General features: G+C 39.1%; 1 protein-coding gene across 1 annotated transcript; it reads right to left on the bottom strand.

The window, feature by feature from the left end:
• Positions 1-1,554: 1,554 nt before the first annotated feature.
• LOC119734404 (xenotropic and polytropic retrovirus receptor 1 homolog) lies at positions 1,555-18,889 on the bottom strand. The gene is made up of 15 exons (XM_038207902.1): positions 18,422-18,889; positions 12,428-12,479; positions 11,313-11,414; positions 10,126-10,355; positions 8,635-8,784; positions 8,078-8,158; positions 7,174-7,252; positions 6,454-6,641; positions 5,860-6,042; positions 5,312-5,459; positions 4,918-5,112; positions 4,596-4,762; positions 4,111-4,241; positions 3,131-3,325; positions 1,555-2,671 (listed from the first exon to the last, which is right to left on the bottom strand). The coding sequence occupies exons 1-15, from the start codon at positions 18,488-18,490 to the stop codon at positions 2,497-2,499; spliced, it is 2,145 nt and encodes a 714-aa protein (XP_038063830.1). The 5' UTR covers positions 18,491-18,889; the 3' UTR covers positions 1,555-2,496.
• Positions 18,890-18,960: the final 71 nt, after the last annotated feature.

Raw genomic sequence — 18,960 nt, 5'->3', positions numbered from 1 at the left:
GAAGGATGTTGAAGGAATTGGGAATTCACGATTAAAACCCACAGCTAAATTGTATGCAACATGTTTGTGTAATAGAATCCTTATAGTGAGTCTAGCCGGATTCTTGCACAGTGGTAGGATTTTGAAGGAATCAGGAATTCACGATTGAAACCCACAGCTAAATTGTATGCAACATGTTTGTGTAATAGAATCCTTATAGTGAGTCTGGCCGGATTCTTGCACAGTGGAGGATTTTGAAAGATTTTGAAGGAATCGGGAATTCACGATTAAAACCCACAGCTAAATTGTATGCAACATGTTTGTGTAATAGAATCCTTATAGTGAGTCTGGCCGGATTCTTGCACAGTGGAGGATTTTGAAGGATTTTGAAGGAATCGGGAATTCACGATTAAAACCCACAGCTAAATTGTATGCAACATGTTTGTGTAATAGAATCCTTATAGTGAGTCTACCCGGATTCTTGCACAGTGGAGGATTATGAAAGAATCAGGAATTCACGATTGAAACCCACAGCTAAATTGTATGCAACATGTTTGTGTAATAGAATCCTTATAGTGAGTCTGGCCGGATTCTTGCACAGTGGAGGATTTTGAAGGATTTTGAAGGAATCGGGAATTCACGATTAAAACCCACAGCTAAATTGTATGCAACATGTTTGTGTAATAGAATCCTTATAGTGAGTCTACCCGGATTCTTGCACAGTGGAGGATTATGAAAGAATCAGGAATTCACGATTGAAACCCACAGCTAAATTGTATGCAACATGTTTGTGTAATAGAATCCTTATAGTGAGTCTGGCCGGATTCTTGCACAGTGGAGGATTTTGAAGGATTTTGAAGGAATTGGGAATTCACGATTAAAACCCACAGCTAAATTGTATGCAACATGTTTGTGTAATAGAATCCTTATAGTGAGTCTAGCCGGATTCTTGCACAGTGGTAGGATTTTGAAGGAATCAGGAATTCACGATTGAAACCCACAGCTAAATTGTATGCAACATGTTTGTGTAATAGAATCCTTATAGTGAGTCTGGCCGGATTCTTGCACATGCAGTGGTAGGATTTTGAAGTATTTTGAAGGAATCGGGAATTCACGATTAAAACCCACAGCTAAATTGTATGCAACATGTTTGTGTAATAGAATCCTTATAGTGAGTCTAGCCGGATTCTTGCACAGTGGAGGATTTTGAAGGATTTTGAAGGAATCAGGAATTCACAATTGAAACCCACAGCTAAATTGTATGCAACGCCAATCAGTTCTGCAGTAATGAAAAGTGGTGGATAACATCTTCTTCATGCACATGTTGTCATATCAGATATATTTACATTCTACAGGTTTTTCGGCACACACGTCAACCATTCCTAAAAAATTGCACTTGATATTAACGAGCACCAAATTCATTCATTTAACTAAATTCTTGTCGATGTTGCATAGATTATATTAATACAGTGGTATTCTATTATTTAAATGGGCTAAAATGTCTTTAAATTGACTATTTGATACAGGAATTTGTGGCTGCATTGTCTAATAATGTATCATTTTTTTCCCTCTAGTTTGTTATACTAGGAAAACCCAAGCAAGTGCTGTAAAGTGTCTACACTGGTCTGTACATTGCAGTTTCTCCTATCAACTAAACACCAGTTGTTGCTGTTTTACGATTATTTTTTTGAGGTTTTTCTTTGTCATGGGCACTAGCCAGGGGCTGCACCCAGAGTCCCTATTCTAACACATACCGTAATGCTGCAAACTTTGGCAATTGCAGCCGGGGATCATTATAAAGTCAACTTTTTTTCATTTCTCAAATTTGTCTAAATGAGCCATTAATCTACGATATAAAATGTTTGCATAGTAGACGGACAGTAGCTGTGCCGCTTGAGGTGAAGTCTATATCATAGTGGTGAGTGATTCATCGTCTTCGGTACAATTTTGTTTCTTTTAATGTGAGTTGAGATAAGTAGCGAATGACTGCATCTTCCAACCGAGGATAGATGTAGGAAACAAACTACCGTCCACTGATGAAGACTGCTCCTGGCCACGCCCCTTTATGCCAGGCCTAACACTGCCCACACTCTTAACCAAAAAATGTCTCATTAGTTTTGTTTAAGAGTGTCCTCCGCGTTGCTCATATCATGCACTAGGCCACGCCCACACAAGGCCACACCCTTTTGCTTGCCACATCCTCAATACCAAAGCCTGTCGTCTTTCGTAAGCACCACCTCAGTTGTTTCAAATTTTTATGCTTGACAAGAATGTCCCTGCCATCAACTACACCCTGCCCATGTCCATGTGGGACAGCGCCCTTCAGGCCATGTCCATTGGGCCATGCACATCAGGCCACACCCACTTAAGGCCACACCCACTTAAGGCCACACCCATTTTATGGTCGTGCCAAAGAAGGCCATGCCAATTTACAGTTGCACCCATTTAAGGTCAAACCCATCAGCGCCATGCCCCAACACCATTTCCAGGCCACGCCAAATTCCAGGACCACATCCGTCACACCTCGGCCTCGTTGTTTCCACCGTCATCATCACCAAGCTGGAATCGTATCCTGACAGCCGTGTTGCGTATTTCTGGACCGTTGCTCAATTCAAAACCGCTACTGTTATTCTTGTTTTCCTGATCCTCCTCTGACGAGGTGATTCGCTGACGCAGGTAAGTTTCGTCAAATCTGGGGAGGAAAACACAGAGAAAATTGTTTCTATGAAGGAATCACAAAATGAGTGATCTCCTAATCGGAAGCAATCTCCAACTGTACAGCAGCAACAACTCCTTTTGGAAGTGTATGGTACCTATCCAATTTCCCATCTGCTCAAATTGCATTTGCAGAGTTGCACCCGACTATCATATTTAGTACCTATGCTTTTGACATATTAGGTACCCATCTGAATTCCCATCTGCTCTTTTTGTTTCTCACCAAGGCACCAGACTACGATATTTGACATCAGTATCCTTACACTGTCTGGTTTCTCTCTGATTCCCCTTTACTCACTCTGTGTCAACAGAATGGCACCAGACTCCCACTCACTTCTTGTCCCCAACTGACTTCCCTTTGCTCTCTGTTTCCTTTGCAGAAAGGCACCAGACTCACATCTGACACCCACATCCTCTACACTGGTCTAGTACCCACCTGACTTCCCCTCTGCTCTCCTTGTGTTTGCGGAGCGGTACCTGGCCCTCGTCATCCATCATGTCCTCCACCCTCTTGGGGTTCTCCTCCTCTTTCTCCTTGTCCGGTTTGATGGAGATGTCTCTCACGGCACGGAACTGACCGCAGTTGTTCAGGTGCTCGTTCTCCAAACGGAAAAAGTTCCAAACGAATCTTCTGCGAAAGACAAATCGAGGCCCAATGTTAAAGAGTAGCTAAGACTTGGTCCTAGACCAGCTTTGGATTATATTCTCCTAATGCAGCTAGGTCCCTACCAAACATAGAAAAGCTGCCGCTGTGGTAGATGTCTCTATTAAAAGCATGAATAACATCAAGCCGTTGAAATTTTGGCAGTGCTACCCAGGTTATTCTGAGCATACTACATGCACGCTGTATTCATGCTATAAAATTAAAGTTACATGCACTTAATTTTTTTTGCTGGTAAACATTTTCATTTAGCAAAATATTTTTGAGAAAGGAGACTTGACATCGAAGGTGTTTTTGAAACTCGGGCTTTGTCTGCAGTTGTGGCTTCAGAATTATTGAGAAGCTTTGAATGTCTAAACTAACTGAAAATTCTCTACATGTTGGCATCACAGTATAGGATTCAATGTTATTCAACCCGACCATGGACCCAAACTGAGTCGGCATCCCCATGTAAGGAGCTTTCAGTCTTCTACAGCCAAAGTTTAAGATAGAGCCATAGTCTCCAAAAATTCAATACAATGAGGGCAGGTTTTGCAGTTTCTGAGATATCAAGAGAAGAGTGCAATATCATAACTAAAAATGTCAGTGCTTTGTAAATTCATCTGCTTGCGAGCTCATTTTAGGCTTTTTAAAGTTTACTGTTGCCTATCACAAGCTCCATAAAAAGCCCACTTCCAAAATTTTGGAAAGAAAATGGGACAGATAATGACTAGCAGGGAATGCCCCTAATGTTGATGTTGGTCTTTTTTACTGACCTGAATACTTCCAAGGGTGCCAAGATACTCCGTAGTATGTCCCCATGTACCGCTCCTAGTAGCTCTAAAGAGACGCTGACCGTCCAAATAAACCGTAGCAGAAAGTCCTCCACCATGGCAAAGTAATAATACTACACAGGTGTAGAAAACAAATGAGTAAATCATGGATTACATCGGTGATACGCTTCATCAAAATGAGTCTTAAAAGATTTCCAAAGCAGCCAGACGCAAAATTTGCTGAAAAGTGAAACTTCACACGAATGCGAAGTGAATTTGATACGTGTCACAAAATATTCGGTGTGAAATTCGCTGGAGTTGAAAATGCCATGACGCACGCCAATCGGTTGCTTGACTGGTGCGCATTACCTGCGCACAACACAACACATGGCAGGGAGCCAGGACTATAAACTTTGATGACACTGTGCCTGTCATTTAACTAAAGATATTCGCACTATGCTATTCGTACACAGGCATAAGTTGCATACCTTATCCCAGTAGACGATCTCTTTGCGTAGTAGCTTGCTCTCTGCGGATATTTCCAGCAGACCCCAATCCATCTTAAGATCCCACGTCAACGTGTAACAGGAACTGATGAACGCGCTCAGCATCCATATGTAGAACAACGGGTTCTGGTAAAAATGAGCATAATCGTCTGGAGGGGAAAACAACAACATCAAAACACCAAAGACATTAATAAATTTTTGCTCAAAATGCTTACACTGTTGAAAGTAAATTATCATTTTTTAAAAATGTCTACCAACTACCGACAAATGTTCAGATACAGAGACAATTCGTCTTCAACCTTACCTATCGTAGTGGACACCAGCGAAGCGAATATTACCACGAAGAAGGTCGTGGAGTACTTCCCCGCGTTGACCAGATGAGGAAAGGCCTGTCTGGTGTCCCGGTATCTTCTAAGACATTGGGCGAACCGGAACCAGGCTGGAAGACAGGCGACTATGGCCCTTGCAAAATATGAATAGGTGTTGCACCTATAGTAACCTGTGAGAGGAGACAGGGTACAAGACCATATTTTAAAATTGTCAAATGAGTTAAGTACTTCAGCCCTTTTTCCTAGATTCGGAGTCACATCGACTACGTTTTCTCTGTCTATTGTCTGGTCTCGGATAACAACTCAACTAAATTACTGCTTGCGAGTTTGGATTGAAATTGGTTATCAAAAATTTGATGAAATGCTTACATTGATTTTGTACCCAGCCGACTTCACAGATGTAATAGCATATAAGGAACTCCATGTCTAGTAAGACCGTCGTTAAACTGTTGAGTTGATCGGCCAGCCAGAAATCTGCAAAGCCGACGGCGTGAAACGGCGCCACTAATATGTGAGCCTGTAAGAAATGAAAACAAAATTATGTACTGATTAACCCCAACTCCCTAGGCATTTTTTTCTAGGATGCAACCTCAATTCTGCAAAATCCTCCAACTGCCTCTATGTACAAATTGCAAACAGCCTCAATCCTGCAAAATCCTCCTTTATTTTTTGAAAGTGGTCCTCGGAGGGGTGACCACTGCCTCAATCCTGCAAAATCCTCCAGCAATCACTGTCAGTATGTTGAGGCAGAGCCAGTGACATCCTGCAACTGTGGGAAGGATTAGCCCACACTGTACACACTTGTATTTGTTGCATTGACGCACCAATGTAGTCTTGTTATCATAAGCACCTTTATAAATAATCTGAACATACAGAGACTTCCGCAAGTGATTGAAGCTTTAGTAAAACTGACTGACCAGTATTCTAAGAAGCCAGAACCGGGCTCTGTGATTCATCGTCTTGGTTGGGTTGAGCAGAAACGCCAGCATAAACCCTGCTAGGATGAGAGGGCTGATGTAACTGGGCACGCTGGGCCATAAACTCAGATAGATGAAGCCTAGAATGCTGATGCCCCACAGGTCAGCGAAAAACATTGACATCTTGGAACAAAAAAAAAGCAAAACAATAAAAAGACTAAGCAAACATAGTAAAGCTGCCTCCAGAAATGAAATTCTATCCAATTCATTCAGAATGACTACTCACTGGAAGTCTTTTCATGCATCTGACCTATACAAAAATGGAGTTCATTCAAGGCTCTCCTATATGAAAGCACTGCCCATCTCATAAGTGGTAGTCAGTGACATTGGTACAATGAGGATGTTAGGCTGGCCCTAGCTTTTGTATCGACCAAAATGAGCACCAACAAATTTGAACCTTAGTAGAAATTAATAGAAGCCATGGCAGTGCTATTATACTCACTAGGATAGGCCGAAGATCAACTGTCCTTTGGTTCTTGTAACTGTGACTTTGTCTTTTCCAAATTGGGGAGGGGGATGACCTTATACTCTTACCTCTATAAAATCCTCGTGTGATAAATTATTCCGAGGGTCCAGCTCAAATATAAGCACGTGGTTGACGCCGCATTTGCGCCAGCCGTACGTGTTCAGCCCCAGCAGGAAGATGTGAAGGATTATGAGGAACATTCCGCGGTACATGCGCACTGCCGGCCAACAGTCCTCGTGGATCGGGATAAATATACCTACCAAGAACCAAAAAAATAAAAATCCTGAAAAAGTATCGTTAAAAACAATGAGACTAGGTTATCAACTGAGTTACCCAGCACTAAGCTGGCTGCCTCCCAATTTCCTCAATGTCTTTGTGTTTGAAGCACTAGTAAGACGCTTGACAACTGAAATTGGGACATCAAGCAAAAGGTACAAGTGCCTCGGCTAAAAAAATACTGATTTCATCAAAACGCTGTCACTTAAATGGTTCAAGGCCAAAAGAAAATTTGGTTCTGCTTCCAGTTACCCTACCTACCCTATTTTGACAGCCCAAACCCTAATTTTTGGGAGGAAAAATTAGGAAAACCCCCAAAAAGCATCAAATACTACCTTTTACCCTTTACTACACGCAGACACCGCCATATGATCATACACAAAAAAATTGCCCAAAGAAAAAAAAATTCCCTACCTACCTACCCTATTTTCAAACGCCACGTAATCGGAAGCAGAACTGTTTTTTATTGGTCTTCCCTTTTGTTTTTTACATAATTTGATTTAATGTTTTACCTGCTAAAACGATAAGCATCAGAAGAACCAGGAAGATGCCTGAAAATAAACCCATGCGGAACGTGGTCCAGTTTGTGCCCTGATCACAAAAAAGACGAAGGGGATAAAATTAGAAAATAATATTTGAGGAGAAACTCTAAAATGCTAATATCACATGCCGGATCCCTTTAATGGTGTTAAGTCTCATAACAGGGCCAATTTCAGTTAGTCAGAAAGAAAATATTTACTAGCAAAATTTCCTGCTAAATAGACGGAGAACCGGTCACAACCAGTGTGTATTGATGCAGTTCTGGCTGGTGCCCAGGTGGTTGCCAGGCAAAATGTTTAAACAAATTTGTGTGCTCAGAAATGAATATGACTGTTAGGCCAAAAAAAAAAAATATTCGGTCTCTGGTCAGACCAAAGTTCCGGAATTGACGCGGGGACGCGGCTTTTTGTTGTTGTTGTTGTTGTTGTTTTTTGTCTTCAAGCTTGGATTGTACAGACAAGGTGGGGTACTATTTTGCTACTTGGTGTCCTCATGTACATTGGTGTCCTCCATAATTTGCCTTGGTGCTCTCGATCATTTGCCTTGGTGCAATTCCCCATTCCTTGGTGCTCTTTGGTAAAAAAAATTGTTGGAGCTACCGCAGAACATTTTGGAAAAAAAAAAAGATTGACGCGCATGATTAAAATCGACGCGCGCGCTGACCAGAGACCGACTTATTTTTTTTTTTGGCCTTAGACATTGGGTCGGCAAAGCAACTTGATCTACACAGCAATCTCACACAGAAGAAGTTTGAAAAGGCATTTAAGGGTCTTGCATCTTTTGTAGAACAAAGTCAAATTTTTGATTGTAAAAATGTTTTATACAAATCTGTTTGACAATTATACAGCAAGGACAGGGAAAGATGCAGCGACCTACCTTTGCCCCTAGGGGCGGTACCCGTAATTTGTTCATAGCTTTCTGTCTGTTCCCCTCCTCCAAGTCATTGATGTAAGACGTCTGGAACGATACATTTTGAAACTTAAAAATTCCTGGCTGCTATTAATAGAGATTGATTGATTTTTATAATACCAATCTGTTAAACTCCCTAAATCATCTTGGAATGCGGAATTTTGAAAGGAAGATACGTTCACCGAGGAGGGTATTGCTTGAAATTTTAGAGGGCCTATAACAGGTGGCTCGGAACGCACGGATTGGAGTGGGATTAAGATTGGGAAAGGATGGGGCGATACAGGAAAGAATTTAGAGACGATGGTGGGCAGGGATGACAAAGCTTGTGTCCATGGGCAAGGTAGTTTACACATTTATAGACCAGCCAGTCGGGCTGAATGGTGAAGATGTCTGCACTTCTAAGCGCAAGGCTGTAAGTTCAACACTTTTTGCACAAGTCTATGAATTCTCAGTCTCGGGTATTAAAACAAGAATACTTTATAGCACAGCATAAAGACTGTTAAATTGCTCGTTTAAATCCTAACCTCTGTTTCCAAGATGAGGTTGTCGACGTGTTTGTTGGTGTAGAACGGCGCCGGCTCCACCTTGGCTACCCGAAACTCCGCCCCTCGCGTGCTCTTCATCATCTTGTCGTATTTCTTCAGGATCTTACGGAACCCCGTGAAGTTCAGTTTCTGAGGTGGCAAGAAAGTGAAGAAATGCAAACCTCAAACTACTGGAGTATCATGTTCAGACTCGTTTCACCAGAATTTGGCATAAGTGAATTGTTTGGAACAAGAGATATTTCCACTGAGAGAATTGCCAAAAATCATCTAGCTAGCAAACTTGCAAATTATCAGGAACAAGAATGATTCAAAACTGCACTCCCCAATTGTAGTACTACACAGGAAATTGTACACTTTCCCTGCTATCTTGGGATAATGCACAAGGTCCAATGCAGAAAGTAGCTGCAGGTTTAAATTACTGGCCTTTCAGTTCCCTTTGTCTACAATTGAATGCAAAGAGCACGATCTGCACCAGACTGAAATCCAGTCTCTGGTTTGTTTGGTTTTCCCTTCCACCAAGGGATCATTGAGTTACAGATTACATTCAAATCCAGTTATACGCAAATAAAAAAATGAATGATTTTGGGTTTCCCCTTGCAGACATTATATTGTGTTTGCGCAGAAATTGTTCTGAAAATCACAAACATTCTTTAGATAAGCAAAAAAAAAACCCCAAAACACAATTAAGTAAAGCACTTATAAAAACTATACTCAAAATTAAGATAATACTTTGAGCATTGGGGGAAAAAAAGCAAATTTTTTGAAAGGCATTTTTTTCCTTCTCAACATCAACTATATCCCTCTCAAATACGTGCCCCTTGAATGTTCAAGTACAAAAAGTGTCTTTATTTTCTTGAAAAGTGTATGAATTTTCAGGATTGAGAAGACTCCTAGCCAAAACTAAGCCAAGGACTTTATAGAAGTACATAAGTCTCCTAAATTTGGAGTGCTGAAAAAGTTTCCACCTCAGCTAAGTAAGCATTTCATCAACCCCCGATGATTTAAACTCCCTATCCCCTACTGCAAATTTTTTCCAATGTGGTTCTGGCACGATTGAGTTTCCCAGCTTCTGATTAGTCCATTACATGCATATATCTAATGTCATTTGATTGATACCACCAAACAATCATTACCTTCACGCGTTGCAAGAAATGCAATCTTCCTCACTATGTTAGTTAAAAGATAAAATGAAAAAAAAAAACAAGAAGTCCTACTTCAGGTTCGAACTGGGATCATGATTTGAAGTAACTTTTACTTCCAACCAGTCTACGAATCAGCTGCTTTGCGTTGGTGATTTCGATACCTTTATTCCTTATTATATACCAAATTCTAAGAGGCCTTCCCCCATATTCCTTACTACTCCTTAATTACCCTGGACATCTATGAATAATCATGCGCGCAAAAAGGGCGCCCCCTGTTGTCCTGCTGGCAAAAACCATTTCAATCCCCTACCCTCTTCCCCCAACCAACCTGATAGTTTTGTAGCAGGATCAGGCTGAGGTAAAACTCGCTGAAGGCCAGTTTGAGGTCGCTGACCTTCCGTCGGTCCGACTTGGCGACCTTGACCTCGCTGTTGTCCAGGATGAACATGGAGCTACGACGACGGCGCAGCGCGGCGCTGTTGGCCACCGTCTGCGAGTCCACCTGTCGCAGCTCGTCTGTGAGCTGTGCGAAGCGGCGCATGGCTTCAGCCTCCTTCTCTGTGGGAACAACAAAAAATGTGATTATATAAAAACAGTACGACACAGCAAACTTTTAGTAGAAGTGATTTAGCATTAGCAACCGTTTCAGATTGCAATTCTGAACCGAGACTGGTTCATACTTACAGGAATGCAAACGCCTAAAGAATTTGAGGTCAGGAAATTTTCACTGCGAAAAATGCTGGAGTTGAAATGTGTTCAACTTTCGTTAATTCGCAGCGAGAAAAAAATGAAGTGTCGTCACAAAATCGAGGTTACATTCGCCTTTGCGTCGAGTATGAAATGGCCTTGAACCAAATTATTTTATAACATTTACATTAATTTCATGTTTAAAACAATTGGATGAGACGACACGTGACTTGTCGAAAGATCCACTATTGCAGTCATTTGGACTGACTCAAGAGTAGAATCGATGAAAAATTATTACGTAAAACCAAAATCTATTTGGGTCAACTTTCGGTTTGAGCAGTGCGACTCTGGAATGCCAGTTGAATGGAATATAGACTTGGCACAATGGTTCTTTCCTTGCCTTACCCCTGTGACCTGGGGTTCGAATCCCCAGCCCTCTTTAGGTTTTACGGAAATTACATTTTTTTTTTACGCTGTGACCTTCCATACCCTATTACATGTAGGGCACTACTTGAGCTCAGAACTGACACATGAAATGGAAGTTGATCATTTCCTAGTGATAACGGCAGAGGGAAAAATCACATTAGCGTAAATGGCTGTTCCCTTCCCCTTGGGGTGAAATTATTTATAAATGAATTATTTTTGGACAAAACTGTCAAAAGCCAAAAAAACGTATTTCAGCCTTTTATTTGTAAACAATAGTTGCTAATTCATTCTGCAACTGTGTATTTGGTTTTTATCTTTCTATACTCTGAATTACTTTTATTTTTAATTAAAAAAAAATACTCCAGATCTGATGTTGAACGGGCTGCACTATCGTAAACCTACCACTGAAGAAAGTGTTGATTTTGGTCAATTCCTTCTCGCAGAGTTTCAGAAACTTCTCCTCGAATCGGGCAAAATGTCGCTCCACCATCGCCTCCCCAGCCACTGTCAAATGCAATGATTCATGGGTTCATTACAAAAAATTGGGAAGACTACTTTTTCAAACCACATTAAAGGGAATATACAACATTTGCAAACATCGAAAAATAAAACTACCAAGTTTTTACAAAATACCTAACTAGGATGTTGGTAAATGACAGTCTCAAGCACCTTGTAAAATTATGGCACCTGGTGTGAAGTCATTTTCAAGAAAATGGTATTTTTGTAAACATTTCCAACGGTGGTCGGCCGACCAGCGTTGGAAAAATCTAACTATTTTTCAACTACTGCTCCAAATTTACCATTTTTTCAGTCCAAATTTTGTTTGCTATTGGTTACATGTTCATGAACGGGTGCAGGCCAGCTAGACTGGTTCCCTTGCCTTACAATTTTCATCATCTATAAATTGATCCATTTTTATCTTTTGTGGAGTCAGGGAACCAGACTACTTGAACATTTTTGTTTTCTTGGTTTTTCCAACCTTTTCGAACACAAAACTTCAAAAATGTCAGTGTAACAATATTTGATCTATTATACTAACCCCTCAAATAGTTCATTTCTGAAAATTACAGCAAAAGCCAATGATGTACATTCCCTTTAAATGATTGTCTTCACCTCTGCTCCTACCAAGTGCCTTTAATAAAAATGTGCATTCGTTTCATCTTATGATAAACAAAGGTTTTATCTTGTTCACCCTAGGTACATCATTTAATTCTAACATACCCAAGACTCTGTTGATTTTGCTACTTGAAAAAAAAAAGTTAAACCAAAACCTTTTGGTAAAATGCGTTCGTTTAAAATGTTACAGAAATTTTAAAGTAAAATATATTTGTATGGTTTACAGCGAAAGTCATAATAAAACTATTATTGTTGATGCTACAGAATGTGCTTTATTTTGGCATCAAGTATCAACCAACTCTGCTGCCACCCCCCCCCCCCAAAAAAAATACATAAATAATCAGATAACTAAAATTTATCAATTGTGACGGTCGAAAGCCAAGAAATTGCTTGCCACTTACCCTCAGGGTCTGGAGACTCCTCCTGGGCATCATACAGCAAAATTTTCAGTTCCTGCGAAAAAAAGAGAAAAAGAAAGATCAAATGTCATGATTGTGTTATGAGTTAGGATCTCTGATTGGTGATTGCAGTACCTCTGCGGTCTAGTCTGTGTAGGGAATGTCTGCGGTCAAAAAGATATATGGGCAATTCCATCATTATGGACATAACATTTAAAGCCTAAAATAAAATGCTTGCAGTGAAAGCAAATTTTTATATATTTGGTACAACTCTAATGTACAACGTGACATTGTCAATGTTATGTTAGCTGAATTAAGTAATTAGTTCATGAGATATAAGCACTGCAAACGACCATTACGGACGTTATGCTTTAAGACATATAGAATTTGATTTTCAGTATGCATTTATAAAACTCTGTTTCTTGCAAGAATTTAATGAAATAACTATGTTGTGGTGGATATAGCTTCACTCTATAAAAACACCAATGACACTTTACAAAATGCTGCTTTGATGTTATGGATATAGCATGTTTTTGTTGTTACAGACATAACATCAACTTCACACACGCGATAAAAAAAACATACTGAATCATGGCATTCAAAGTTCTGTGTGTTATTCTAAATCTATGATTTTAGCCCCCAAACCAAGTTGTTTTACCAAAATAAAATACATTTAACTACATTCTATGTCACTGGCACAGACTCAAATAAAAAGCATTGTTGTACCCTTTAATTTGATACCACATTTGAGGTTGTGATGCTTATATTTCTGAAATTTCATAAATTTGTCCACTGTTCAGCAATTACCACTTTTGCAGGGAATTGCCCTTATGACAATATATTATTTTTTTTCTATTTTTCCCCCTTCTCCAACATACTTTTATATGATACATACTCACTGTTGTCTGAGGGCTTGTGAGAAAAAAAATTCACTAACTTACTCAGGTTGGATTCGAACCCACGACATCCTGCTTACTTGAGCCCTGTCTGCGTAAGCTTGTGAATTGTCTTCTTGCAAGCCCTAAGACAAAACTGAGTACATACAGTGTATCCAAAGAAAAATCAGGTTTGTGAAGGGAGGAAAACAAATATTAAATTAACATCTCCTTGATGCAAATTCCATTTTCCATCAAATACAAAAAACACTGAATTCAAGGTAGAGTACACAATTGATGAGTTATAGAAGTTGCAGACTTTGCTTTAAAGGGAATATACATCATTTGCTTTTGCTGTAATTTTCAGAAATGGATGGAATTGGGGGGTTGGAAATATATAGCAAATATAGTTACACTGACTTTTTTGAGGTTTTGGGTTCGAAAATGCTATAAAAACCAAGAAAAACAATCATTTTCCTGTAGTCTGGTTCCCTGACTCCATATAAGAAGAAACAGAGCAGTTTACATACATTGGGGAATTGTAAGGTCAGGGAACCAGTCTAGCTGGTTTGTACCCGTTCATAGGAGTGTAATCGATTGCAAACAAGTGCGACGGTCAATTGGGGCCAGTATTTGAAAAAAAAGCCAGTTTTTTCCAACGCTGGTCGGCAGACCAGCGTTGGAAATTGATACAAAAATTCCACTTTTCTTGAAAATGACAGTTTACCAGGTGCCATGATTTTACAGGATGCTTTACACTGTCATTCACTAACAGTCCAGCAAGGTATTTCAAAATGATTTGGTAGTTTCATTTTTTAATGTTTGCAAATGTTGTATTTTCCCTTTAATTCTCTAAAGATTCAACTCAAGACTCTCCAGTGTGATATATACTTTCACGTCTTTTCAGCTGGTGGGCAGTTTTCAACACCCTTTCATTTTTAACGATCAAGAACAAATTTAATGCAGAGTGGTGCAAGATATAACAGAAGATAAATTCTCTCAGACATGTTGGATGATGCTTATGTGAAACATAATCCAGCATATCCTGTATGAAACACTGCAAGGGTAAATGCACTATTTGGCGTAGTGTACGTGTACAGAATTTTCACATGTGTTACATGTACATGTAGCTTTCATGAGCGCAGATCAGATAGAGTTTGTTGTTGTTTTGTACAATGTACATTTGTACTTTTGACGCACTCATAGCTGATATAAGTAACTTATCACGCTATACATGTAGACCATGTCATCTGTGATGTCGCAACGGACAGGCAACCAAAATCATTTGCATGTTAAAGGGAAAATACAACATTTGCAAACATCAAAAAATAAAACTACCAAATCATTTTGAAATACCTTGCTGGACTGTTAGTGAATGACAGTGTAAAGCATCCTGTAAAATCATGGCACCTGGTCATTTTCAAGAAAAGTTGTATTTTTGTATCAATTTCCAACGCTGGTCGGCCGACCAGCGTTGGAAAAAACAGGCTTTTTTTCAAATACTGGCCCCAATTGACCATCGCACTTGTTTGCAATCGATTACACACCCATGAACGGGTACAAGGCAGCTAGACTGGTTCCCTGACCTTACAATTCCCCAATGTATGTAAACTGCTCTGTTTCTTCTTATATGGAGTCGGGGAACCAGACTACAGGAAAACGATCGTTTTTCTTGGTTTTTAATTTTATAGCATTTTCAAACCCAAAACCTCAAAAAAGTCAGTGTAACTATATTTGCTATATATTTCCAACCCCCAATTCCATCCATTTCTTAAAATTACAGCAAAAGCAAATGATGTATATTCCCTTTAATTTTGCCCGCCTGAATGTCAACACTTTTAAGCCACTCATATTTCAAGAGTTTGCTGAAAGTTTGCATCATGTGACCACAACGTCCACTTCTGTAAACAAATATTACATGGTCTCATGTGTTCTTATTCCTCCATGGTCTCATACATGTACATCAGAATGGAGTTGGACATTATTACAGCATGTGATTATTCAAGAAATGACAAAGACTCTGAGCCTGTGAATGCGATGTTGAAAGGTGAATTCTCAACAGGGGGATTAGAGAAGAATGCACCAAAGCACACGCATGACAAGTCAAGAGTTCAGGAGAGGATAGTACACACAGCATGGTGGTCAAAACATTCTTTTCACACAGTGCAACTGCTGAGGTTCAGCCCGAACAGGACTGGAATTTATTCTATAAGACATTATCTGTGGCTGTAGCTCCATGAGAAAAAAAAATTTAAATTTGGAAACTTAACTTCCTTTATATCAAAAATGAACTTTATAATTAAACATTTATAACGATAAAAGTCAGTTTGTGTTTAAGAGGAATCTATTATGTACACTCTACATGTTTGATTCGTATAGCCTACATCTATAGCTCCATAACATTTAAAACATTTTGACAAGCTTTTATCTCAATTTGTTTACAAATGTCGGTTGCGGTCGATGTACCAAAAAATAGTGTCTTTTACACTAGTGACATAATGTGTCACTTTTTTTTTTTAGTTTATTGAACTAACACAATTAAAGAATGATTGCTGAATGAGTTGTTGAAGAATTGACTTTTGGATCTTGCCCAAATCTGTCGGGCAAAGATACACACGGTCATTGCCCCAACACTTTGACTATCAATAATATTTTTTTTTAAAGTGCATTGTTGACCTTCAGCTTACTACCAGCACAATGTATCTCTTTCATAACAAAATCATGAGAAAAAAATGGCTATAAAAGCACCAACAAATTAGAAACAATCTTGAAACATTCACACCACTTGGTCACACAGCTTTCACTAACTACATGCATATTAGATCTAAAGAGTATGGACTGTATGAAACAGATGTTAAAAAGTTCTCTTTTCGTCTGGGGCCAATGCTATTTTCTGGATTCAAACTCACCCCTCCTACTTCCAAAAAAACCCACATTCACAGATTCAATTCAATAAACATGTAAGGCCGAGTAAAAAAAAATACAGTTACTCGTCTGGCATTTTTTATGAAAGGGAAGAGGCGGCCTCTATTTTGTTCCCAAGATAGCAGATTTTCCAAGATGGAATTTCCATTTTTTTTTACTCTTTTGCTGATACTCTTGTTACCAGATTTTAAATTTGCATAAATAGAGCTCTACAATTTTGCTAGAAACACATGTAAGACAAAATATATTCCAAACATATGATATTTTATTTTTTAATAAGACGGCCAAGAAAAATGGAAGTAGGTGGGGATGAGAAACTGGTTTTATTTTTTCACTTGGCATTATCTTACACTTAAGTGGATTTTTTTTTGCTGAGGAGAGTGCAGTCCTTTCTATTCATTTATGTTGTCTTTTTTCATTATGTGCAGGGAAAAGCATAGAATTCAACTGCAATTCATACAATAGAATAACATGCCAAAATACCTTGTGAGATTAAATTCGCAAATAATTTCATTATCTGAAGGAAACGACTGCTTAATTTCACATTTTTACACTATTATGCTGCATTTTCTGTAATCAGCAAGCCTATTTTTTTCCCACAGCCTGGTAACATGTACATTCCTGTAGCTTGATATTTTCAAACCTTTTCAACCCAAGTTTCTAGCAATATTTGTCACGCCATAAATAATGTGCAAAGAATCATATTTATCAAGGCAATCTTCAATGTAACCCCGCCTAATCGCCTATCACCAAAATAGTCTCTGGGGATGATATTTGCTTACTTGTGGTTTTATCTGTTGTCTTTCCAGTTTATGTTGGGGGCAATGTCCTTAATCAATGATTTGTTTTGGCGATAGTGTAGTGCTCTGTTTCTGGTATAAGGAAATAAAACTCCACTTTTAGATCATTGGACTTACCAAACTAGTTATTTTGTGATGGAAATTTTGAGGTGAAGACGACAAAACTCAACACGAAAATATAGAAAGCGATCACCGTGACGCACAGTAAACACACAAATCCGCGTCGATTCGCATGGTACCGACCGTAAAACACAAAAGAAAATGGCATTTTCCACCTTAAGAAACTTTTCAAAATTACAAAATGAGATGTCATTACAATTAAGAGAAGTCTGCTTTAGATTGAAAAAGTCATTTTGGAATGATAAAGAAAACTCTTGACTCTTATTTGATCAAAACTAAAGAGGGGTCTACACGACATAATCACCATTTCCTCAAAAATGTTAAGAATGAGATCTAGGCCCAATTTCATGGCTCTGCTGACCACAAAATTCTGCGCTTACAATCAAAATTTTTTGTGCTAACCATGTAAGCACAGAATCCTTAGTTTACGGGATGTATGCATGCGCAGAAGCCAAAATTCCTTGCTAACACGTGAAATATGCTTACCATAAGCACGGAATTTTCTGCTATATAATAAGCAGAGATTTTTCAAAGTGTAACTTGTAAGCAGAGCCAAGAAATTGGGCCCAGGTAATTCAACTTCTGAAATCCAGACAGATCTGAAAAAACAAGAGCTGCAAGAAAGCGTAATCACATTTTATTTTGAATTCGAATTCAACTGTTGCACTGTTACAAATAAAATATTTTACATTTATAAACGAGTGAATACAATTTCATAATCAATGAAGGTTTTTCATGCTCTTAAAATGAGTATCCTGACGCCTAATTGGTAATAGAAGATTTTCATCAAAACTAAATATTTGTTCATTTATTTGAATTCTGTGAAATATCATCAGAAGACAGCAGGACCATCATACTATGGATCATCATCATCATCGCCATCACACCATTAGTCCGAGTAACTTGGACCCAACTTATCGCCTTTTTAACATTCGGACATCACCAGTCCATGTCCACATGTTAAAAAAAAGGTGATAAGTTGGGTCCAAGTTACTCGGACGTACACCACCACTATCACTGTTCAAATCATCATCAAACGAAACATCCTCAACAATCAATCGTAAGCATTAAAATATTTACATTATCGGTATTACTGTTTCCAAAATACCTATACTTTTTACCCTAAATCTGCAGGATCAAAAGACCTTTAAATGAAGGACAAAATAAGAATGAAAGTTTTTTATGTTAAAATTTAGTGGGAAAAAAATATACCGGTTTTGCCAAGTATTTTTTCAAAAATCTGAATTGTGCTTAAATTACAAATTTCGTACACTCACCTCATATTTGATATATTGTTTACGCCATTCTGGTGTGAGGTGGGCACCTAAGTGCTCAGTGAACCTCATTATCGGTGTTGTGGTGCAGCGGTGAAATGTTCATACGATCGTGTCCGCGAATTGTCCGAATCAAGCCCAGGGCCAGCCCCGTGCCAGGCCGGGGTAAACAGTCACAACACGCACGCTGATCAGCTGTAATCGCGACGTATACGAATACAATGCATTATTTGCATACAAACGAAACGATCTCCAAGTCAAGACCAACACTGTGGGTTCTCATCCATCCAACGTTTCACGTACCCAACCAAAAATAACACAGAAAATCTGGGCATTAAGACGACGAACGAAGGACATTTTTCAGTCTGTTTTGTGGAACATCAGCACCGGTTCCTCACATTCACAAATTTTCAGTTAGTTCAGCTCCGCTTTTTTTCGTCGTCGTCCGATTATGTTTGCAATCTATATTTACCCTACATAACCTTTGACCTTTTCTACCCGGCAGCTCTGTGGGGGAAAAAATGACCCCAAACTTGATAAAA

The sequence above is a fragment of the Patiria miniata genome, unplaced genomic scaffold, assembly GCF_015706575.1.
Source record: "Patiria miniata isolate m_02_andy unplaced genomic scaffold, ASM1570657v1 HiC_scaffold_27, whole genome shotgun sequence".
NCBI lineage: Eukaryota > Metazoa > Echinodermata > Asteroidea > Valvatida > Asterinidae > Patiria > Patiria miniata.
The sequence above is the reverse complement of the archived record's forward strand: the minus strand, read 5'-3'. Positions and strand labels throughout refer to the sequence as shown.

Coding starts and splice junctions, on each gene's coding strand:
- LOC119734404 (XM_038207902.1), bottom strand. CDS start 18,490: ATGAGGTTCACTGAGCACTTAGGTGCCCACCTCACACCAGAATGGCGT. Junction 6,642..7,173: donor GATGCTTATCGTTTTAGCAG/GTAAAACATTAA, acceptor GGTTCTTGGTAG/GTATATTTATCCCGATCCAC. Junction 6,043..6,453: donor CACACGAGGATTTTATAGAG/GTAAGAGTATAA, acceptor TTTTGTTCCAAG/ATGTCAATGTTTTTCGCTGA.